General features: G+C 48.2%; 1 protein-coding gene across 3 annotated transcripts in view; it reads left to right on the top strand.

Annotated features, from left to right (window-relative positions):
• The first annotated feature begins 1267 nt into the window (after window positions 1–1267).
• Window positions 1268–24680, top strand: part of SLC44A2 (solute carrier family 44 member 2 (CTL2 blood group)) — a 34103-nt gene continuing 10690 nt past the window's right edge. Inside the window, exons 1-4 of one of the 3 annotated variants that reach the window (XM_055430026.2) lie at window positions 1268–1398; window positions 21009–21057; window positions 24334–24407; window positions 24529–24613. In XM_055430026.2, the coding sequence (XP_055286001.1) occupies window positions 1368–1398; window positions 21009–21057; window positions 24334–24407; window positions 24529–24613 (239 nt within the window). In that variant the 5' untranslated portion in view covers window positions 1268–1367. Of the gene's footprint in view, window positions 1399–20319; window positions 20550–21008; window positions 21058–24333; window positions 24408–24528; window positions 24614–24680 lie in introns of those variants that run through there. The other 2 variants (XM_055430025.2, XM_055430027.2) reach the window with 2 other exon arrangements.

The following is a 24680-nucleotide window of genomic DNA, read 5'->3' as shown; positions in this document are numbered from 1 at the left end:
GCACAAGCTTCACATGAGGTGGATTCTCTTGTTGCAGAGCACGGGCTCTGGATGCTCGGGCTTTAGCAGTTGCAGCGGGTGGGCTCCGTAGTTGTGGTTCCAGGACTCTAGAGCGCTGGCTCAGTATTTGTGGTGCACGGGATTAGCTGCTCCAAAACACGTGGGACCTTCCAGGGCCAGGGGTTGAACTGGGTGTCCCTTGCATTGCAAGGTGGATTCTTAACCACTTGAGCCACCAGGGAAGCCTGAATGCATTGTTTTTATCCGTTTAATGCTGTCCACTTCTGTGAGCACACCACTGGGTTGCATGCCCTGCTCTACTGGAGGACATACACATTCTCCCTCATTTTATACAAGAGTTTTCAAAGGTGCAGGCAATACCTTCTGGCACTAACTGCCTGTGCACATACATGCTATGGTTTGTCTAGGGTCAGTGACAGAGAGGAATTGTACAGGGTGAGCACAGTTTGGATTTAATCTTTTTGCTAGAGAACATTCAGACCCACAGCATCAGGTCACCTCCCTTGATGTTGTTGTTGCTCAGTCGTGTCCGACTCTTTTCAACCATGGACGTCAGGCTTCCCCGTCCTTCACAATTCCTGGGAGCTTGCTCAAACTCATTGAGTCTGTGATGCTGTCCAACCATCTTGTCCTCTTCTCCTCCTGCCCTCAATCTTTCCCAGCATCAGGGTCTTTTCCAACGAGTCGGCTCTTCACATCAGGTGGCCAAAATACTGGAGCTTCAGCTTCAGCATCAATCCTTCCAATGAATTGTCAGGACTGATTTCCTTTAGGATTGACTGGTTGGATCTCCTTGCAGTCCAAGGGACTCTCAAGAGTCTTCTCCAACACCACAGTTCAAAAGCATCAATTCTTCGGCTCTCAGCCTTTTTGATGGTCCAACTCTCACATCCATGCATGACTAGTGGAAAAAGCATAGCTTTGACTATACACTTGATGTTATCAAACTCTAAAGTTCTTGCCAATCTGATGCATGAAAAACATGCATCTTTTCGTCTGTTCACTGGCACATAGTTGATGCTCAGTATCTGTTTGGCGATTGAATGGTTGGATAGGCGATTGCATGAATGACGTCTGCCCCTGGCCCACTAAAGGGACCAAGAGGGTCTCGCAGGATCCCAGATGGAAAACAAAGGTTGGGGCCCCACCCCTTCTCGAGCCCGCCCCCTCCCCGCCCCGGGTCCCGCCCCCTCCCGCTCGGGGCTCCCATTGGTGGGAGTGCGAGGGGCTGACCGATAGGAGGGGCGGGGCCGGGCCCGGGGCGGGGAGCTGCAGCCCGCGGAGCCTCCCGCCCGGCCGGGCTGGGGTCGCGCTGGCCCGGACACCCCTCCCCGCCCGCCGCGGCCATGGTGGACGAGCGGAAGGACGGATCCTATGGTAGGAGTTGCCTCTAGCCCGTGTCCGCTTCTGATGAGTTGGGGGGCCTTGGGAAAGGGACATCCGAGATCTTAAACACCCGCGCCGCAGCTAAGGGCCTCCTCCTGCTTCCCGGCCTTGCATCCTGCTCTGCGCCGAGCCCACACCCTCTGCTCCCGCCTGGTCGCCCCGCGTCCCCTCTCGGGAGCCCCTGCTACCCCTCCGGGTGATCGGCGGGGACGCATGGCGCATGCTCCGCCGGGGGAGGTCCCGTTATCTGGGCGGCTTGGATGCAGGGCGGGGGAGGGGAAGCACGGCCATCGGGGCTCGGAAAAGGACCAGAGCCTCAGCCTCTCCCGAGATCCTCCTCCTCTTCCAATTCCCTTCCTCCACTTCTTCCTCCGGCTCACACGCCCTTAGAAGTAACCGTCCTGGGCTTTCGGTCAGAAGGGGAAACTGAGGCAGGGCTCCGCGGACCCAGTTCTGGGATGGGAACCCATCGGGTCTTTCCCGCCGTCTGGGAAGGGCGGAAATAGGGGCGCCACCGGCGAAGGGGCAGGAAGGAAGCAGGAAACAATTGAGAAACTTTCCCCGCCCTGTGCCAGCGGCCGGGGGCCTTGCTCGCCTTTGGAGGGGGTCCCCGCGACAGGTACCCGCTCCAGCCAACCTCTGAGGGCGGCCTTAGCCTCTGGGTCCGTGGGATGGGGCAATGATGAGGCTTCCTCCCCACCCACGCCCTGTGGTGACTCCCTTCCCTGGGTTCCCACGGAGGGGTGTGTAGCCCTCAGTTTCTCTTTTCTCTTCTCCATTTTTGGGTCCCCTGGGCCCAGCTGGTCACACGCCCCACGTGGCACTGCCGTGGGGTAAAGGGGCCCTGCCACCTCTCCTTATGTGACTGAAACTTCCTGGAAACTGTGAGAGACCCAAGGGCCTTGGGGAGGGGGCCGGAAACCACTCAAAAATAATCAAGAAAAACACGCGGAGTAGAGCTGTGCCTCCCTCCCCCCAGGGACTGTGGCCTCCAGAGGCTGCAAAGACAGACAGATAGACAAGGCTCTCCCTGCCCAGCCCAGCCAAGAGCCTGGCAACTGCCCAGCCACTCCCTTCCCTGCTTGAAGCTGGCAGCCCCGACCTCCTGAGGGGCCCCCTCACTCTTGGTTTTGGCCCAAGCCCCAGACCCTTTGACTGCCCAGTGCTCTGTGTCCCTTGGGTGTGGCTGGCTTTCTCTGATCTGGAATTCTCCACCTGGGGTCCTGCTTGTTTGTGGGCAGCACCTTTGGTATCTTTGGTCTCTGGGAGGCGAGCCTGGGGACAGAGGGGACAATAATGTGATTCACCTGGTATTTGGCCAAAGGGAGCCAGCCATAGACCTGCCAGGACCACACCGGAGACAGAGGACTTATGTGTCCAACAGACCTTGTGCTGGGCATTAGAAGTGCATTCCATTGACAAGTATGTATTGAGCATCCTTTTTTCAGGCAGTGTCTAGACACAGAATCCAGCAGTGAACAGAATGGAAAAATTCTTGAATAAATAAGTAATTTTTAGGTTGTTGTATGTGTTGTGAGGCAATAAACAGGACATTGTGTGTGTGTGTGTCTGTCTTTGTGTGTGTGTCTGTCTTTGTGTGTGTGTCTGTGTGTGTGTGTCTGTGTGTATTGGGGGCAGAATCATCTGGGATTATTTTAGGTGACCAACGGCTGGAGACTGAGCCAGCCACGGGAAGATTTAAGCAAATTTGGTACAGGCAGAGGGAACAGCAAACTAACCACATGGTTGCTTCATGATTTCTCTCTGTGAGGTCCAGGGAAGTGTGAGATAGAGTCTTCAGAATGAGAGGCAGGTCTTGCAGCCAGGCCTGTACCTCCTCCAGAGGGGCCACAGGGTTTGACTCCTTGAAGTGGCTGCAAAGGGTGGGGGTGATGATGGGGATATCATGCTTAGTTTGTAAGTTGTTCATTCTCATCAGAACCAAAAATCTAGGGTCCTCACATTGCCCTGTGAAATCCCTGCCAGAAAACAGGGAGATTTCCCTTGGGAAAGTGTGCTTTGGAAAGAGTGGGTCCCCTATACTTCCCTTATACTTTGGCGTCTTCCTATCAGTCACTGTGAATTTAGGGGTTGATGTCAGACCGATAGAAGCTCAAATCCTGGTTGATTCTGATACATACAAGCTGTGTGGCTGTAGGTGAGTTGGTGACCTCTCTGAGACTTGGTATTTTCATCAGTAGGGCTGGGCAGACTGTACTGGCAGGTGAAAAGTGCTTTGCACAGTGCCTGGTTATCTGGAGACACTCAGGAGGCCTCTGGGACTGGTGATCCTGAGGACATGGATTTTTCTAGGATCTGATGTGGAAGCAGCCCTCTGTCAGGACGTATACTTGGATAAGACTGGGCAGGACAGAAAGCGTCCTCCCTATTACACATCATATCTAGAGGAAGGCAGCATCTCTGAGGAAGCCAGGAAATGGCTCCTGGCCCTGACGGATGTCAGCAAGGCTCACTGCCATCCTTTCCAACCCACCCTTGGCATGAGCAGCATGCAAAAATGTTCTAGAACCTAAAACAATAGACTCTGATGGGGGTTTCGCGACTGAGAAAGAAGTCACAGTGCTTGTTTTTTTTGTTTGTTTGTTTTGTTTGGCTGCTCTGCAAGGCAGGTGGGATTTTAGTTCCCTGACTAGGGATTGAACTATGCCCCCTGCATTGGAAGCACAGAGTTTTGACCACTGGACTGCCAGGGAAGGCTGCCCATGGTACTTGTTTTAAAAGCAGATTCCAAGGCCCCATTCGCTAGAGAGTTCAACTCAGCCAGTAGGAGGGCTCTGGCATCTGAGCTTTTAAAAATATTGTTGGGAGAGGTTATTGTTAATTACAGCCTTTTTGGAGGAAGTGATAATACATTCATGTGGTTCAAAAGACAAAAGATGCAAGCTTTATTAAGAAAAATATTCCTAGCTGTTATCCCTCTGATAGGAAATCTAACTCTGTGTAAAGCCCCAAAGGTCTGTTACTTATTTTTATTTTATATTGTACTATATTTCATTTACAGTGTTGTATTTGTTTCAGGTGTATAGCAAAGTGATACAGTCATATATATATATATGAATTAACAAAAGCAGTTCCTGTCTTTTGATGGAGTGCTCATGGTTTATAAAATAAATGGTATTATTTTGAGAGAGGGATAACTTAGGTATGGCATTGGGTTTTTTTTTTTTTTCTTTTTTCAGCCTGAGGCAGTTGTAAAATAACTTAATGTAGCTTTTTACAACTGTGTATTCTATAGTATTTTTTCATTTGGTGAAATTTTAACTGTTAATGTTTTTGGCATTGTGCTTGGTACCATTTATTAAATAAAAAAAGAAAAGAAAAATATTCCTCTTCTCCATCCCCCCACATCACACTTCCTTCATGCATCCGTGTTACAAAATCTTGTGTTTTCTTCCAGACAGTCTAGGCTTAGGACTTCACATGCAATTATATACAAATTCTTTATTTAGTGATATTTTTTAAAATGCCTTTTTACGGAAATGTCAGCTAGCTTCATGAGTCAGGAAGACACGTCTGTTTGGTTTGAAAGTATCCACAGTGTCTGGCACATAGCACATAGTAGGTGCTCAACAAATATTTGTTGAATGAAAGGTGTTTTAATTGTGTTCCTGTTCTACATCGTGTTCCTAGAAATCCTGCTTAATTGTTGTTGATGGTTGCAATAAGTTGTATATTTGTGGGTGGACCCCTTATATTGAACAAATCAAGGGGACTATTTTAAACTTTTTTTTTAAGATGAAATTTTATTTTTATTTATTTATGTTTGGGCCATGTTTACAGCTTGCAGGATCTCAGTTCCCAGACTGTGGACTGTACCTGGGCCATGGCACTGACAGAACTGAATCCTAACCACTAGGACATCAGCTGCTGTTGCTGCTGCTGCTGCTCAGTCGCTTCAGTCGTGTCCGACTCTGTGCGACCCCACAGACGGCAGCCCACCAGGCTCCGCCATCCCTGGGACTCTCCAGGCAAGAACACTGGAGTGGGTTGCCATTTCCTTCTCCAATGTGTGAAAGTGAAAAGTGAAAGTGAAGTCGCTCAGTCGTGTCCAACTAGTAGCGACCCCATGGACTGCAGCCCACCAGGCTCCTCTGTCCATGTGATTTTCTAGGCAAGAGTACTGGAGTGGCTTGCCATTGCCTTCTCCGACTAGGACATCAGGGAACTCCCTAAAATTTTACTGAGGTTGAAAATCCATACCTAATAGGGTACAGATCCTAAAGGTATGAGGCTCCAGGAGTCTTCACAGGTAACTAGCACCCAGTCAGGTGAAAAATGTGACCGTCTCCTAGAATCTTCTCATGATCAAGGAAAGCTTATCATTATCAATTAAAAAAATTTTCTTGGTAAAATACATAGCATGAAATTTACAATCAAAACCATCTGTAAGGGTTCAGCTCAGTAGTGTTAAGTATTGTTATTTATATTGTTGACTGTGATCTGTTTTTGTAAAGCCAATGGACGAAGAATGGTGGTGGTTTAGTCTCTAAGTTGTGTCCAGCTCTTGCGACCCCACAGACTGTAGCCTGCTAGGCTCCTCTGTCCACGGGATTCTCCAGGCAAGAATCCTGGAGTGGGGAATTTCCTGGTGGTCCAGTGGCTAAGACTCCATGTTCCCAGTTTAGGAGGCCTGGGTTCAATCCCTGGTCAGGGAACTAGATCCCACATGCCACAACTAAGAGTTCATAAGCCCCAACTAAAGATCCTGCCTGCCACAATGAAGATCAAAGATCCTGCAACTATGAGCCAGCACAACCAAATAAATAAATATTTTTTTAAAAAAAGAATACTGGAGTGGATTGCCATTTCCTTCTCCAGGGTATCTTCCCAACCCAGGAATCAAACCCTGCCCTGCAGGCAGATTCTTTACCAACTGAGCTACAAGGGAAGCCCAAGGACTAAGAATGGCTCTTATATTTTTAAATGGTTCTTGAAAGAAGAATATGTTGAGAGGCAATATACTAACCAGAAAGACTAAAAGCTTTAACACCTTGCCCTTAGGAAAAAATGTGCAGATCTCTGATAAGAACCTTCTTTCCCGATAAGGAAGTTATCTCCTGCCCCTTCCCAGTTAGTTCAGTTCAGTTCAGTCGTGTCCGACTCTTAGCGACCCCATGAACCACAACACGAAAGGCCTCCCTGTCCATCACCAACTCCCGGAGTTCATCGAGTCGGTGATGCCATCCAGCCACCTCATTCTCTGTCGTCCCCGTCTCCTCCCGCCCCCAATCGCTCTCAGCATCAGAGTCTTTTCCAGTGAGTCAACTCGTCGCATGAGGTGGCCAAAGTATTGGAGTTTCAGCTTTAGCATAAGTCCTTCCAATGAACACTCAGGATTGATCTCCTCCAGAATGGACTGGTTGGATCTCCTTACAGTCCAAGGGACTCTCAAGAGTCTTCTCCAGCACCACAGTTCAAAAGCATCAATTCTTCGACGATCAGCTTTCTTCACAGTGCAACTCTCACATCCATACATGACCACGGGAAAAACCATAGCCTTGACTAGACGGACCTTGGTTGGCAAAGTAATGTCTCTGCTTTTTAATATTCTACTAGGCTGGTCATAACTTTCCTTCCAAGGAGTAAGCGTCTTTTAATTTCATGGCTGCAATCAGCATCTGCAGTGATTTTGGAGCCCAAAAAAATAAAGTCTGACACGGTTTCCACTGTTTCCCCCTCTATTTCCCATGAAGTGATGGGACCAGATGCCATGATCTTCGTTTTCTGAATGTTGAGCTTCAAACCAACCTTTTCAACTCTCCTCTTTTACTTTCATCCAGAGGCCTTTGAGTTCCTCTTCACTTTCTGCCATAAGGGTAGTCCCCAATGGGAGAATTTTCATTATTTTGACCGCACCAGGTGGCCTGTGGGATCTTAGGTCCCTGACCAGGGAAGAGAACCTAGGCCCCTGCAATGAAAGGGCCAAGTCCTAACCACTGGACCACCAGGAAAGTCCCAAGGAAGATTATTTTAAAATAGGATTTAGAACTCATATAAGAAAATTAGTGTATTCTCTCTACTGAGGTGGGGAGGGCTGGAAATTAAAAATAAGCCTTCAACCACACAGAAGATGTTAGGTTTCTAAGTGAAAGAACTCTTCATATGCTCTCAGCTCACTGTCCTTGCCGGGGAGGTAAGGCAGCCAGAAAGACTTTCCAGAGCTTAGACTGTTTATTTCTGTGTGTATGTGTGGCATCTGTATCTTTTTAAAGCTCCTCAGGCTAGTTTCATGAGAAAAGGCCCTGTTCCTAGGATGGGCTACTGTGTTGCCTTGTAAGATGAAGCAGGTCTAACCTTGCTGGTGGGGAAACAATGTCGATGTTAGGCTGTGAAACAGCGAAGTGGGGAGTGGGGTGTATAAGGAAACAAGGGGAGTGAAGAGTAAGGGATAAATATAGCCAGAAATCTGCTTGGGTATGTGACCCGCGGACAGTGTCCAGAAGGGAAACCAGTGAGAGAAACTGCCCTCTGCCCCCCAGAGAGGAAGTAATGGCTCTAGGCCAGGGGTGAGAGGGAGAGTGGTTTTCCCTTTGTATTTTTTTAATGATTTATTATTTAAAAAAAATTGTGCTAAGTCTTCATCGCTGCGCACTGGCTTTCTCTAGTTGTAGCAAATGGGGACTACGCTTCGTGGTGGTGCACGGCCTTCCTAATGCAGTGGCTTCTCGTGCTGCAGAGCGCAGGCTTCGGTAGTTGCAGCACTGGGCTTAGTTGCTCCGACGCATGTGGGACCTTGCCGGACCAGGGATTGAACCTGTGTCTCCTGCATTGGCAGGCGGGTTCTAATCTGTACCACCAGGGAAGCCCAAGAGTGATTTTTCTTAGTCTAAAGGCTCCCTGAAGTTTTTTTTTTTTAATCTTAATAAGCGTACAGGTTCCTAACTTCCTTCAGCAAACATTTATTGTGCAGGGACCGTGGGCCAGGTTCCTAGACTCTGGTGACACAGCCCTTGTCCAGTTGACTTTGTCAAGGGACCCCCAGATAAGATACTAAGATGAATGGAGAAAATTATCCATTCAGAGAAGGGCTCTGGAGAAAAGTTTATCAGGAAGGAGGGAGGGCAGTGATCTATTGGGCCTGGAGGCATGGTTTAAAATTTCAAATAGAAACAGGTCACTCTTCAGAGGTCACCAGAGGCATAAGAAAGGGAGCCCTGTAGAACATCTCGTCTCAGGCTGTAGGCAAGGCTTGTGCAAAGGCCCAGGGGCAGGTCTCATGTATCTAGAAGGAGCAGTCAGGAGGGCCTGTGACTGGATAAAACGGTAGAATAGAAAGAGGTGAAAGAAGAGAGGCAGATATGCAGAGGACACCACCCTTATGGCAGAAAGTGAAGAGGAACTAGAAAGCCTCTTGATGAAAGTGAAGGAGGAGAGTGAAAAAGTTGGCTTAAAGCTCAACATTCAGAAAACTAAGATAATGGCATCTGGTCCCATCACTTCATGGGAAATAGATGGGGAAACAGTGTCAGACTTTATTTTTTGGGCTCCAAAATCACTGCAGATGGTAATTGCAGCCATGAAATTAAAAGACGCTTACTCCTTGGAAGGAAAGTTATGACCAACCTAGAAAGCATATTAAAAAGCAGAGACATTACTTTGCCAACAAAGGTCCGTCTAGTCAAGGATATAGTTTTTTCCAGTGGTCATGTATGGATGTGAGAATTGGACGATAAAGAAAGCTGAGTGCCGAAGAATTGATGCTTTTGAACTGTGGTGCTGGAGAAGACTCTTGAGAGTCCCTTGGACTGCAAGGAGATCCAACCAGTCCATTCTAAAGGAGATCAGTCCTGGGTGTTCATTGGAAGGACTGGTGCTAAAGCTGAAACTCCAATACTTTGGCCACCTCATGCAATGACTTGACTCATTGGAAAAGACCCTGATGCTGGGAGGGATTGGGGGCAGGAGGAGAAGGGGATGACAGAGGATGAGATGGCTGGATGGCATCACTGACTCGATGGACATGAGTTTAGGTAAACTCCCGGAGTTGGTGATGGACAGGGAGGCCTGGTGTGCTGTGATTCATGGGGTCGCAAAGAGTCAGACACCACTGAGCGACTGAACTGAACTGAACTGAAGGAAGAGAGGGAGTGGGCAGAGTGTATAGGGCTTTGTGGACCGTGGGAAGAGCTGGGCCTCTGTTTTCATTTGTTTGTTTTTATTTATTTTCGGCTGTGCTGGGTCTTTGTTGCTGTGTGGGCTTTTCTCTAGTTGCTGTCGTTGCAGTACAGGGGCTTCTCACTACAACGTTGTCTCTTGTTGCAGAACACAGGCTCTAGGGCTCAGATTTCAGTAGTTGTGGCACATGGGCTCATTAGTTGCCGTTCCTGGGCTGTAGAGCACAGGCTCGGTAGTTTCGGCTCTCAGGCTCAGTTGCTCTATGGCATGTGGGATCCTCTTGAATCAGGGATTGAACTCATGTCTCCTGCATTGGCAGGCGGATTCTTCGCCACTGAGCCACCTGGGAAGCCCTGTTTGTTTCTGTTGTTACTGTTGTTTTTGGCTGCACAGCATGGCTTGAGGGCTTCCCTGGTGGCTCAGTGGTGAAGAATCCACCTGCCAGTGCAGAAGACCCAGGTTCAATCCCTGGGTTGGGAAGATCCCCTGGAGAAGGAAATGCAACCCACTCCGATATTCTTGCCTGGGAAATCCCATGGGCAGAGGAGCCTGGTGGGCTGCAGTCCATGGGATTGCAAAGAGTCAGACATGACTTAGCCGACTAAACTATATATGTACAACTGAATCACTCTGCTGTACACTTAAAATTAACACAACATTGTAAATCAACTATACTCCAACATAAAATAAAAATTGAGGGAATTGTTTGGTACTCTTGTTGTGGATGGAGCACAGGCTCTAAGCTCACAGGCTTCATTAGTTACAGTACGTAGACTCAATAGTTAGGACTCTACATTTTTACTGCCAAGGGTCTGGTTTCCATTCCCTGGTCAGGGAACTAAGATCCCACCAGCCTTGAGGTACGACCAAAAAAAAAAAACGTTGAAAAAAGTTTGAAGGAGAAAAAGAAGTGTGTGGTATCAGGAGCAGAGTTCAAAATTTCAGCTCCTGCTGGCTCTGTGTCCCTCAGACAGGTCAGGAAGCATCACTGTGTCTCTGCTTCATTGTACAACATGCCCTCAGGTCAGGAAGATCCCCCAGAGGAAGGCACAGCAACCCATGCCAGCAGTCTTGCCTGGAGAATCCCATGATCAGAGGAGCCTGACAGGCTCCATGGGATCGCAAAACAGTCAGAGACAATTGAGCAACTAAGCACTGCATAGCACATGCCCTCAGAGCCTTGCTATAAGGATTTTTTTTTTTTTTTTTTTTACCACGAGGCATGTGGGATCCTAGTTCCCCTACCGGGGATCGAACCCATGCCCCCTGCAGTGGAAGCACAGTCTTAACCAATGAGCCACCAGGGAAGTCCATCATCATAAGGAGTAAATGAGTTCCTAAGGCTTCGCTGGTGGCTCACTGGTAAAGAATTCACCTGCCAATGCAGGAGACACAGGTTCAATCCCTGATCCAGGAAGACCCCACGTACTGAGGAGCAACTCAACCCGTGTGTCACAACTGTTAAGCCTGTGCTCTAGTCCCCGGGAGCCACAACCACTGAAGCCTGTGCTCCACAAGAGAAGCCACCGAAATGAGAAGCCCCCAGCACAGCAACTAGAGAGCAACTCTCACTTAGTGCAACTAGAGAAAAGCCCATGCAGCAACGAAGACCCAGCACCGCTAAAAATAAATACATAAAATAATAAAGTGAGTTCCTAGAAGGAAATTTCTGTTTTGATGCCTAGCACACAGGAGGTACTCAGTCTTTTGCTCCTAGCATTGTGGTCAGTAGAATCACTTCTAGTTTTCCTGCCCAGCTGCTGTCCTGAAATATTTGTCAAGGGGACTTGTCTGGGCAGCTGGGATGTCCATTACCCAGGCAGAGGTTTCTGGGAAGGCAGGGAAGGGCTGGCCTGGCTGTGTGGGGGAGGCCTTGGGGACTTGGCTTGTCTCCAGAAGCTACAAGGGCTGGGTGGCACTTGATGTCCTGGCCACTAGAATTGTGGTTGGGCAGCCTATTCCCTTATCTCCTACACCCACTGAACTGGGCGGGCTGGCCCTCATGCCCAGCAAGGGAGAGGCCCAACAGCCGCCTCTCCTCCCGGAGCCTGATCTAACGGTTTGACTTTCCATGACTTCTCCCCCACCACAGTCACATTTTTAGCTCTGCTTCTCCCAGTACCTGCCCCCAAAAGGCCTGGGTTGGAGCCAGAGGAGCCTCAGTTTGATTCAGAGCTCCGTCCCTCATCAGCTATGTGGTCTGAGCACGTGGCCTCTGTTTGCCTCCTCTGTCAAAGGGTACCATGTTCCTGGTTAACAACTTTTTTTGGGCCATGTGGCATGTGGGAACTTAGTCCCTTGACCAGAGATCGAATCTGTGCCCCCCTGCAGTGGAAGCTCAGAATCTTAAGCACTCGACCACCAGGCAAGTCCCTAGTTAGCGTTTCTTTTCTTTTTTTTAATATAAAATTTTTTAGTTATTTTTGGCTGTCCTGGGTTCTCATTACCATGTGGGCCTTCTCTAGTTGCGGTGAGCGGGGGCCACTATGTTGTGGTGCTGTGACTTCTTATTGCGGTGACTTTTCTTGCTGCGGAGCACAGCCCTGTAGCCAAGAGGGCTTCAGTAGCTCTGATGCATAGGCTTAGTTGCTCTGCAACATGTGGGATCCTCCTGGATCAGAGATTGGACCCGTGTCTCCTGCATCGGCAGGTAGATTCTTTACCATGGAGCCACTAGGGAAGCCCCTGCTAAGCATCAAGTCCTGGCAACACCTACCAGCAAATGCAAGTATGAGCCCCATTCTCCACACAGGAAAACAGCAGACTGCAAAGGGAAAGGGCTTGTCAATTTCCCCACCTGTATTGCTGGGGAATGAATGGTGTGCCTTTACCATTGTTTACCATTATAAGCAGAGCACACACGACACGCTGGCACAGACTTGGGCTGAACACCTGTTGGTTCACGGCCTAGAGATCAGGGGGCAGCGAACTTCTGTAAAGGTCCAGAGAGTGGATGTTTTCACATACAGTCTATGACTATGACTCTAGTCTGCCATTGATAACAGACAACGTGAAAGCAAGCAGCCACTGACCATATGAAAACGAATGAGAATGGCCGTGTTCCAGGCAAACTTGATTTGTAGTTGGTGACATTTTAATTTTTAAAAATTTTCTTTCTTTCTTTATTTTTGGTTGCGTTGGGTCTTTGTAGCTGCACTCGGGCTTTCTCTAATAGTGGCCCCTGGGGGCTACTCTTCTGTGTGGTGTTTGGGCTTCTCATTGTGATGGCTCCTCTTGTTTCGGAGTCAGGGCTTCAGAGGTGGGGGGCTTCACTAGTTGTGGCTCCCAGGCTCTAGAGCACAGGCTCAGTAGTTGTGGCGCTCGGGCTTAGGTGCTCTGAGGCATGTGAGATCTTCCCTGACCAGGGATCGCACCTGTGTCCCCTGCATTGGCAGATGGATTCTTATCCACTGTACCACCAGGGAAGTCTGCTGATATTCAAATTCAATGTGACAAAGTAGTCTCCTTGTGATGTTTGTCAGCCACTTGAAAACAGAAAGACTATTCTTAGCCCTGAACCATATGAAAACATGGTGGACTGATTTGCCCAATGGGGGACGGATGGTTTGACAACTCCTGCCCTAAATGGTTAAGACATGAGGACTTCCCTGGCAGTCCAGTGGTTAAGACTCCACGCTTCCGCCACAGGGGGCTTGGGTTCGATCCCTGGTTGGGGAACGCAGATCCTGCATGTGGCATGATGTGACCAAAAGATAGTAAAAATTATTCTTTTTAAAGTGTGAAAATAATAGTTAAGACGCCATAGTAGACAGAATAATAGCCCCCCTCCCCAAAGATGTCCATGGGCTTCTCAGGTGGCACTAGTGGTGAAGAACCCACCTGCCAACGCCAGAACCCTGAGGTGGGGAAGATCCCCTGGAAAAGGAAATGACAGCCCTCTCTAGTATTCTTGCCTGGAGAATCCCATGGACAGTGGAGTCTGGTGGGCTACAGTCCATGGGGTCGCAAAGGGTTGGACATGTCTGAAGCAACTTAGCACACATGCAAAGATGTCCATGTCCTAATTCCTGGAACCCTGTGGGCTTCCCTGGTGACTCAGTGGTAAAGAATCTGCTTGCCAATGCAGGAGACTCGAGTTCAATCCTTGGGCCAGGAAGATCCCCCTTGAGAAGGGAATGGCAACCCACTCTAGTATTCTTGCTTGAAGAATCCCATGCCCAGAGCAGTCTGGGCAGGCTACAGTACATAGGGTCACAAAGAGTCTGACATGACTGAGCAACTAAACGTGACTGTGTTACCTTTCACAGCAAAAGGGACTTTGCAGATGGGATTAAGTTTAGGATCTTGAGATGGGGAGATTATTCTCAGTTATCCAAATGGGCTCAAGGACAAGAGTCCTCATAAAGAAAAGATGGAGGCAGGGGAGTCAGAGGAGGAGCCGCAGCAATGGAAGTAGATATAGGCTTGATGGGAATGCTGGCTTTGAGGATGGAGGAGGAGGATGTGAGCCAAAAAGCTGGAGAGAGGCGAGGAAACAGATTCTGAGAAACTGCAGAAGGAACACAGCCTGGCCAACGCCCTGATTTTAGCTTAGTGAGATGCACTTTGAACATCTGATCTCTAGAACTGTGATAATAAATTTGTGTGTGTTTTGTTTTCAAAACAAATGAAACAAATGATCCAAATAATGAAGAAATAAACAAATGATCCAAAAAATGTGGATAATTTTTAAAGCCTTTATTAAATTTGTTACAATATTGCTTCTGTTTTATGTTTTGGTTTTTTTGGCTGTGAAGCCTGTGGGGTCCTAGCTCCCCAACCAGGGATCAAACCTGCACTCACTGCACTGGAAGGTGAAGTCTTAACCAATAGACCACCAGGAAAGTCCCATAAATTTGTGTCTTGAGCCACCAAGTTGGTGGTAATTGCTTGCAGCATCGCAAGGAAACACTAACTCAGTAGCTGGGTGGCCCAGCTCTGTTGCACATCATTTTTGTGGCCACTGGCATGTTGTTTCTCTCTGGGCCTCAGTTTCTGCATCTGTCAAATGGGAGTAGTGATAAAATCAACCTCACAGAATTGCTATAAGGGTGAACCAAGGTAAACCATGTAACGTTTTAGAAGACTGCCTGGCACATAGTAATATGGAGGCACTGGGGCATTCTACTGTTCTTATTATCTTGCATCATCGTTGCAAAGATTCAGCAAGTTTTTGTCCTACAGTGTTTGAACCAGGCTCAATTATCAAACCATTAGTATTCGCTTTGCCCCTCCCTCCACCCCACTTGGCTAATGTTAAAACAAGAGCTAATGGAACAGATCAGACGACAATACTGATTGTGCGTGCTCAGTTGCTTAGTTATGTCTGACTCTTTGTGACCTCATGGTCTGTGGCCCACCAGGCTCCTCTGTCCATGGAATTTTTCAGGCAAGAATACTGGAGTGGGTTGCCATTTCCTTCTCTAGAGGATCTTCCTGATCCAAGGACTGAACTCATGTCTCCTGCATTTCCTGCCTTGCGGGTGGATTCTTTACTGCTGAGCCATGGTGGAAGCCCCACAGTACCCATGGTCCTTCTTTTATTTCCTCAGCCGCCCACAAGGCAAGGCCCTGAGCCAAGGCTAAGCCAGGTGCCTCTCTCTGCATCTTTAATTCCATCTTATGGAAGGATAACTCAAGTTGACACTGCAAGGCCATAGCCCACCTGTCCCATCCATGGCTACGAATTCCCTGAGAGCTGAGACTTGCCCGCCTGTGCATCTTCCCCTCCCTAGCTTGGCCTCATAATGCTCCTGCTCAAACACCCTCAGTGGCTCCCACTCACCCTTCAAAACTGGAGTAGGAACTGACCACTTGCTTACCCCCGTAAAGTGGGTTACATATATATATATATATATATATATGTGGTGGCACTAGTGGTAAAGAATCAACCTGCCAATGAAGGAGATGCAAGAAATGTGGGTTCCATCCCTGAGTCAGGAAGATCCCATGGAGTAGGAAACGGCAACCTGATCCAGTATTCTTGCTTGGAAAATTTTATGGACAGAGGAACCTGTCAGGCTACCGTCCATGGGGCCACAGACAGTCGGACATGACTGAGCCACTGAATAGCAACATATATATATATATATATATATATTTTTTTTTTTTTGGCTGCTTCGGGTCTTAGTTGCAGCATGCAGGATCTTCTTTGTATCATGCTGGATCTATTCCTTATAACTCATGGACTCTCTAGTTGTGGCTCTCAGACTTAGTTGCTGTACAGCATGTGGTATCTTAGTTCCCTGACTAGGGATGGAACCCCCATCCTTTGCATTGCAAGGCAGATTCTTAACCACTGGACCACCAGAGAAGTCCTATATATATATATATATATTTTTTTTTTTTTGGCTGCACCAGGTGGCTTGTGGGAATCTTAGTTCCCTGACCAGGAATTGAACCTGTGCCCCCTGCAGTGGAAGTATGCAATCTTAGCCACTGGACTGCCAGGGAAGTCCCAGCACCAGCTGTTCTTATCTGACTGTTTCCACTCTGCCAATCAGGCTGCCATTTGGCTGACATGAGAAGATTCCAGTGCTCCTTTCTCTCTCCCCCACCCACCATACCAGTTTCACCTGCTTTCAGATGGTAGAAATATGCTCTTTCATCTTCCCATCATACTTGTTGAAGTTTTGAGTTTTATATATTTGTATGCATGATTAATCTGTGTGGAATTTGTTTTGCTGTGTGGTGGGAGTGGAATTAACTATTTTCTCGCTAACGCATAGTCAAGGCAACTGACTGATTCATCCTTTCCCTGCCCACTGGATGTTTATCATGTATTCAGTTCTTCTATGTGTAAAATTAATGCAAATTAATTTTTAAAAATACATGCATCTGGAAAACTCTAAGTTGCATTTTTTATTTTCGGTCTTAGCTATATATATGTGAATAATATGTTGCAGTATTCATTGAACAAATCCTGACTGAGTGCCTGTTCTATGTCAGGTGCAATGCTGAGTGCTGGGGACAGTGTTATGAAGAAAACAGAAACCCTTGCCCGTGTGCAGCCAACAGACATGGGGAGAGACAGTAAACTGTCAATGTGTAAATAAGTGACATGGCAGGTGGTAAGACACAAAATAAAATAGGGTAGCAGGAGTGGGGGAAAGGATGCTGTTTTAGATAGGATCATCAGAGCAAGCCTCTCTAAGGAGGTGATGTTTGAGGTTGAAAGAGGTGGAGCAGGACTTTCCCTGTGGTCCAGTGGCTAGGAAGCCACACTCCCAGTGCGGGGGTCCTGGGTTTGATCCCTGGTCAGGGGACTAGATTCCACATGCTGCAACTAAGAGTTCACATGCCTCAACCAAGACCTGGCACAGCCAAGTAAATAAATATAAAAAAGAAATGTGGAGCCAAGTGGCTTTCTCAGGGAAGAGATCTCTAGGGAAAAGGAACAGCCCGTGCAAAGGTCCTGATGTAAGAACCGTGACTGGTGTGTTTACAATATCACCAGGGGGACGAGGGCTCATGGTAGCCTGGGTCTGGGCAAGTCCACCATCCTCGGCAGCAGATACCCAGCCCAACTTCTCTAGTTTTTTTTTTTTGTTGTTGTTGTTGTTATTGTTTTGCTGGGATATTTTGGGGGTTGAAATTCAAAAAGGGAGCAAATATATATACATGTCAATCTTTTCTCAAAAATAATGAACTTTCCACATAAAAACAATTGCTGAACCAGTGTCTGTCTCCTATTTAGAAGTAGACAGTTCAATAGCAAATAGAGTTTTGTGACATTTTATGAATCCCTCATAGTCACAACTGTTGATAAAAGTGAAAAAGTTAAAAAAAAAAAAACAGAGTATGATATAGTATTATGCTCAGTCGCATCCAACTTGCGATCCTGTGGACTATAGCCCACCAGGCTCCTCTGTCCATGGGATTTTCCAGGCAAGAATATTGGAGTGGATTGCTATTTGCCATTTCCTTCTCCAGGGGATCTTCCTGACCCAAGAATCAAACCTGCGTCTCCTGCTTTAACAGGTGGCTTCTTACCGCTGAGCCACCTGGGAAGCTGTAACCAGTATAACCTACAGTATAACCAGGAGGCCAGTGAATGGAATGGAGAAGGAAAGGGGAGAGTGGGAGGGGCTGAGGGCAGGGAAGGGACAGGGAAGAGTGGGCACAGCCTTGTGGGCCATGGGGAGGACTTGGGCTTTGGCTCAGAGTGAGGTGGGAGCCATAGAGGGTTCAGGGCAGAGGAGGGACATACCCTGAATCGGGCGATCACGGCCTCCACTTGGCCTTACCAGGGAAACAGATAGTGGGGGACAAGTGTGAGAGCTCAGAAACCAGGGTGGAGACACCTGCACTCTTCAGGCAGGAAATGACAGCCATGTGACAAGGTGGGGGCTGAGGAGGGGGTGAGAAACTGTTGGATCCTGGAAGAGAAGTGCAAGGTTTCCAGCCTGAGCATCAGGAGGGCAGAGCAGCCTGGGGGACCACGGTGGCTTGATATAGCCATGCTGAATGGGAGGTGCGCCGTGAGGCCCCCTGTGCGGTGCTGAGGGGGGCACGTGTCACAGGGCCGTGCCACTCAGGGGTGAGGCCTTCCCCAGAGACCCACACTTGAGCATCTTCAGGGTGGAGCTGGAGTCTGCAGGAGTGTCCCCAGGGGACCTAGCACATCTGAAAGAGAAGAAGCTTCAGCCTGGGCACCGCTTGCCCTGGGCAGGGTGGGACCAGTTTGCCTTTGAGTTGGCAGGGACCACGGGAACCACAAGGCTCCTTTGAGAGGCCTGGTCACCCAAGGGCATGGCTTGGAGCCTCGGGCCTCGCCTGTTTGCTGAAGGTTGTGGGCCAGGGGGCAAGTGGGGCCTTGACAGCTAGAAGCCACTGGGGAGGAGGTGACATTTCTTTCTTTTTGTTTCATTGTTTGTTTATTTTTGGCTCTGCTGGGTCTTTGTTGCTGTGCAGGCTTTTCTCTAGTTGTGGCAGGTGGTGGCTACTCTCTAGTTGCATTGTGCAGGCTTCTCATTGTGGTGACTTCTCTTGTTCTAGATAGAGCATGGGCTCTAGCGTGCACGGGCTTCAGTATTTGTGGCTCCTGGGCTCTGGAGCACAGGCTCAGAAGTTGTGGTGCTCGGCTTAGTTGCTTCGAGGGGTGATCTTCCCAGACCAGGAATTGAACCTGCATTTCCCTTATCGGCAGGTGGATTCTTTACCTCTGAGCCACCTGGGAGTTCCAGGAGGTGATGTTTCTCTAGGGACAAGCTGAGCTGGTGACCAGACTCCCACCAGGGGGTACCTGACTTGGAGCAACAATTATTGAACACCAACTGTATATGACCACATTGATAACCCCATGCTGATTGTGTGCCCCACCCTGGATATCTCTTCCTGTTGCCTACACTCCCATACCAATTGTATCAGGCCATGTCACCTGTAGAGTTGATTGTAGTGTGACGTATGCAGCTGGCCTTAAGGGCTGTTGGGCGAAGCAGTTTGAACAGGAACATGATCACAGGAACATACTGCTGATGTAGGGGTGGATGGTTGGGGCAGGGGGGTGTACCCTACCAGTTTTACTCCACACTGGCCCTATACCCCCCAATTGTATAGCTCTTGATGGGCTATATACCCCATAGCACCAGTACCCCATACTTACTGTATACCTCCACATCAGTTGAATACCCCTATACTGGCAATAGAGTACATCTAGGCCAAGCACAGAGTCGGACACGACTGAAGCGACTTAGCAGCAGCAGCAGCAGCAGGCCAACTGTATGCTTGGTGTCTATCCCATGCCTGGTCTTTGGCTGGTTTTTGTTTTATTTATTTGGTTGTATAGGGTTTTAGTTTCAGCACTCAGAATCTTTCATCGAGGCACACAGACCCTTTAGCTGTGGCTCAAAGGTTCAGTAGTTGCAGCCAGTGGGTTTAGTTGCCCTGAGGCATGTGGGATCTTAGTTCTCTGACCAGGGATCAAACCCATGTCCCTAGCATTGCAGGGCAGATTCTTAACATCTGGACCACCAGGGAAGTCCCCATTGTGGTTGGTTTTGGTTTTACATTTCAGTCCCATTTCACAGATGAGGAAGTTGAGGTTCAGAGAACGCAAGGCACTGACCTGAGTATCCTCTGGCTCAGATGGGGCAGGATCATTTGAGTCCAGGGTTACCCTGTAGATGTCAGCTCCCCAAGACTGGGTTTCACAAATGCCACTGTACCCAGGAGGTGCTTAATAAATGCATGTTTTTCAAAGCAAATGCTTCAGGATTATCAGCTGTAAGAGGGTGCAGGGATGGTGAGCTGAGGTGTGTAGCCTTGCGGGCCACAAAGGAACCAGTGGGGAGCAGTGCCAGACAGGGATGTGGCATGGGCTGGGAGAAGTGGCTGTCATTTCTAATTTGGGAGTTCTCAGGAGACACGGGTGTGGAGTTTTATATGGACTGTCTCAATATTTAACTGTTGGCACTTTTTAAAAAATGCACCCACAGGTTGGAGAGCATTCAGCCCAAATGGGCTGAATAATTGGTTGTTTGGGTTCAGCCTTCTGCCTGTTTGGGGGTGCCTGGCCAGACACTGATGCCTCAGTTTCCGTATCTGCAGAATGGGACAATTATTAGGTGCCTTCCAGGGTTGAGAGATGTTTTAGGGCTGTGTCGCCTCGTTGCGGGGGCGGAGGCTAGCCCAGGCACTGGGTGAAGCCAGAGTTCCCTGGGTGGGGGCTGGGGGGGCGCGGAGAGGGCTATATCGGGCCGCGGGTGAGTGGCGGGAGCAGCTGCGGCCCCGCCCCGTTCTCTCCTCCCTCCCTCCCTCCGTTTCTGGGTCCAGTAGGTCCGAGGCAGCCGCTCCGCTAGGGCCGGTCTGACCGGTTTGGGCCGTCCCGCCTGGCTCTTTGCTGGGAGGAGCCGCCGCCGGTCGGTCCCTCGGTCCCTCCCCTGGGGACGCCCGCGCGTCCGGACCGGAGGGCAGAGGGGGAGCGGCGGCGGGAGCAGGCGGGCGCCGTCGGGGCCGGGCGCCCGCAGGGATGGGGAAGGAGCGGCAGTTTTATTACGGGAAGCACGGTAGGCAGCGCCCCCGTCCGCGCACGCGGGCCTGGCAGCTTGGAGGGGGCAGCGGGAGGACCCGGGGTAGGGGGATTAGGGGAGCGCGGAACGGCAGGTCTCAGCCTGCAGCCGCCCCGCCTCCGCATCACCTGCCAGCACCCCTCACCCCCTAGGCCCGCCCGGAGGTCCCTCCAAAACTCCCGCATCCCAGAGGTCTGGCCTCTTACCTCCTTCTCCAGATCCCATTTTTGGATCCTCCCCCTTCCACCGGACTCCCGGGCAGCCCCTTTTTTAGCCCCCCTCCCAGTCCTCCCAGTGAGTGGTCGCCAGGTGATAAATCGGGCAGTTCACGGAAAGTCCACAGTCATCTCGGAATCTTACTCCTCCGTGGCTAGAGACATCCCTGGGGACTTCTTGGGGAAGGGTGGTCTGCCAGCTTCATCTTGGACCACTTGGCTCAGTCTTTCTGATTTTCAGGAACACCGCAAAAGTATGACCCCGCCTTCAGAGGACCCATTTACAACAGGTAAGGGGTCTGGGTTCCTGGGAGGGGAGGGGTGTCGGCTAACATTGCTTCCACCCCTGTGTCTTTACACCCACACCCACATCTGTTCTCCAACAAACTGGTGATACATATTTGCAACTTAGAGATAAAAGAGTGGTAAAAGAATGATAAAGGAATTTTCGTCACCTACAGAGAGTCTTTACAAATGCATTTTTTTCCATTCAGGCAAAATACTGGAACAGACCATTTAATAGAACCAGAAATACTATAGACAATGGAGTTACGGAGAAATGCTCAAACTCACTGGAAAGTAAAGGAATGTAATGTAAAACAGGAACCAAACAGAGTTTCCCCCTCACAGGTTAGCAGAGGTTAAAAATAGACACACTAGGGTATACACAAGTAGGAATATAATATTGTACACATGAAAATTACATAATGTTATAAAGCAATGTTACTTCAATTTAAAAAAAAGATTGACACATATTCTGCTCTGAAACTAATTGACACAGTCTTTTTTGGAGGGGATTTTTTTGGCTCAGAGGTTAAAGCGTATGCCTGCAATGTGGGATCCCTGGGTCGGGAAGATCCCCTGGAGAAGGAAATGGCAACCCACTCCAGTATTCTTGCCTGGAGAATCCCATGGATGGAGGAGCCTGGTGGGCTACAGTCCATGGGGTCGGAAAGAGTCGGACACAACTGAGCGACTTAACTAACTTTTTGGAGGGAATTAGGAAATATGACATTAATAAAAAATGTACAACTCTTCCTTCCAGAAATTAAAATTATGTGAAAAAATTTCTCTCAGTAAACCTTGCCTGTGCTGTGCTGTGCTTAGTCACTCAGTTGTGTCCTACTCTTTTCCACCCCATGGAGTGTAGCCTGCCAGGCTTCTCTATCCATGGCAATTCTCCAGACCAGAAGACTGGAGTGGGTTGCCATGCCCTCCTCCAGGGGATCTTTAGAACTCAGGGATCAAACCCAGGTCTTCCAAATTGCAGGCAGATTCTTTACCAGCTGAGCTACCAGGGAAGCCCAAACCTTACCTGTGTGTGTTAGTCGCTCAGTAGTGTCCAACTTTTTGTGATCTCGTGGACTGGGTCTCACCAGGCTCTTCTGTCCATGGGATTCTCCAGGTAAGAATCCTGGAGTGAGTTGCCATTTCCTTCTCCACAAACCTTGCCTAGATGGGCAAAAACCAACAATTTGAGTGGCATCTCTGGGAACTAGTTAGATATATTACAGTGCATCCTTAGGTTATTTTATTACACAGCTGCTAAAATGTACAAGAGCCTTTCTGAGTCCTCACATGGATCCCTCTCAATATAATAGTGAAAAAAGCAAGACACAAACTGTGGGTGTATCATAATCATACCTGGGTTAAACTTTTTTTGGAAAACATTTGTACCAGTAAATAAAAAACTCACAAGAAATCATTAACAGAGGTTTCTCATGGAGAGGAGGATTATGTGGGAGGTAGTTCTTAATTAAGTACATCCCTGTATGGTTTACATTTTTTTTTTTTGGTTTACGTTTTATCATATGCATATTTAATCTTATGATATTAAAAATAGTTTAGGGTCTACTCTCTTAACAATTTTCATAATTTGTCATGCAACATTATATTTACCATGGTGTACATTACATCACTAGTCATTTTTCTTACAAATGGAAGCTTGTACCTTTTGAATGCCTTCATCCAATGCCCCTTTCCACTTCCCAAACCCTACCTCTGGTAACCACATGTCTGATCTTTCTTTCTATGAATTAGTTTCTTTCTTTTTGAAGTGTAACTGACCTACATCACTTAATTAATTCTGGGTCCATAACATAGTGTTTCAGTATTTCTGTATATTGCAAAATGATCACCGCAAAATAGCTTAAATTTTAAAAAACATTAATCCATAATGCTGGTAAGGCTGTAGCGAAATGGGTACTTAATCAAAAGAGAGCTAAACAGTGCTACAACCTGCATTGAGGATAGTGTAGCATTAGGTATTAAAATTATTTTTTATTTTTTGCTTTTTAAAATTGATTTACAATTAATAGACAATATTATATTAGTTTCAGGTGGACAATGTAGTAATTCAATATTTTTTATATGTTATGAAATGATCACTGCATTAAGACCAGTTACTATCCATTACCATATAGTGTTATTAGAATGTTTTTGACTGCATTCCCTATGTGTATTACATTCCCATGACATATTTATTTTGTAGTTGGAAGTTTGTGCCTCTTTAGAAGTTTGTAACTTTTAATCCCCTTTACCTGTTTTGTCCATTCCCCCACCCACCTCCACTCTTGAGAACTGCCAGTTTGTACTCTGCATCTGTGAGTCTGTTTCTGTTTTATTTTGTTTGTTCATTTGTTTTGTTTTGTAGATTTTACATATAAGTGAAAGCGTACATTGTTTTTCTCTGTCTGACTTATTTCAGTTAGCAGAATATCCTCCAGGTCTGTTGCATGTTGGGCAAATGGCAAGATTTCATTCTTTATGGAGGGCTGAGTAATATTCCAGGGCTATAGGTGGCTCAGCAGTAAAGAATGCACCTGCAAAAATAACAGATATTAAAAAAAAAAGATAAAATTTTAAAAAAGAGAGAAAGTATCCACCTACAGTGTAGGAGATGTGGGTTCAGTCCCTGGGTTGGGAAGGTCCCCTCGAGAAGGGAATGGCAATCCTCTCCAGTATTCTTGCCTGGAAAATTTCAGGGACAGAGGAGCCTGGCGGGCTACAGTCCATGGGGTCGCCAAGTGTTGGACACGACTGAGCGACTGAATGCGCGCGCACACAGACACAGACACATGAGCAGTACTCCACTGTATTCATATGCTCCACACCTGTATCCACTCAGCTGTGGGTGGGCACTTAGGTTGCTCCCATATCTTGGCTATTATCAACAGTGCTTCAATGAAAGGCATTAGTAGTTAAAATTCACCGCATTGGTACCACTCAGGAACATGTGTCCAAATAACACATGGATGTGGTCCATTTACAAGGCAGGACAGGGCTTCCCAGGTGGCTCAGAGGTAAAGAATCCACCTCCCAATGCAGGAGACTTGGGTTCAAGCCCTGGGTTGGGAAGATCCCCTGGGGGAAGAAATGGCAAACTATTCCAGTATTTTTGCCTGAAAAATCCCATGGACAGAGGAGCCTGGCGGGCTACAGTCCACGGGGTCCCAAACGGTTCTACACGACTGATGACTGAGCATGGATGCATGCACTAGGCAGCTTGGGTCCATGATATCCAGGGCACCAGTACTCCCACGCTGATAGGGTCTCTTCCTCCACAGAGGCTGCACAGATATCATTTGCTGTGTCTTCCTCTTCCTGGCTATCGTGGGTTATGTAGCTGTAGGCATCATAGGTAAGCGAAGGAGGGGATGGGATGGTGGTTCCTGGGTGGGCAGGCAGGCCATAGGCTCTGGGGCAGAAGTAGGGCTGGTGGTGGAGTCCCATCACCTCAACATTCCTGGATCCCTCCACAGCTTGGACCCATGGAGACCCTCGAAAGGTGATCTACCCCACTGACAGCCGAGGCCAATTCTGCGGGCAGAAGGGCACAAAAAACGAGTGAGTGTGGCTCCTTGGGGCCTACTGGGTCTGGAGAGAGCTTCCTCAGTACTGGGGAGAAGGTTCT

This window comes from Moschus berezovskii, chromosome 8 (genome assembly GCF_049115385.1).
Source record: "Moschus berezovskii isolate FMDL1 chromosome 8, NW_MosBer_1.0, whole genome shotgun sequence".
Taxonomy (NCBI): domain Eukaryota; kingdom Metazoa; phylum Chordata; class Mammalia; order Artiodactyla; family Moschidae; genus Moschus; species Moschus berezovskii.
The sequence above is the reverse complement of the archived record's forward strand: the minus strand, read 5'-3'. Positions and strand labels throughout refer to the sequence as shown.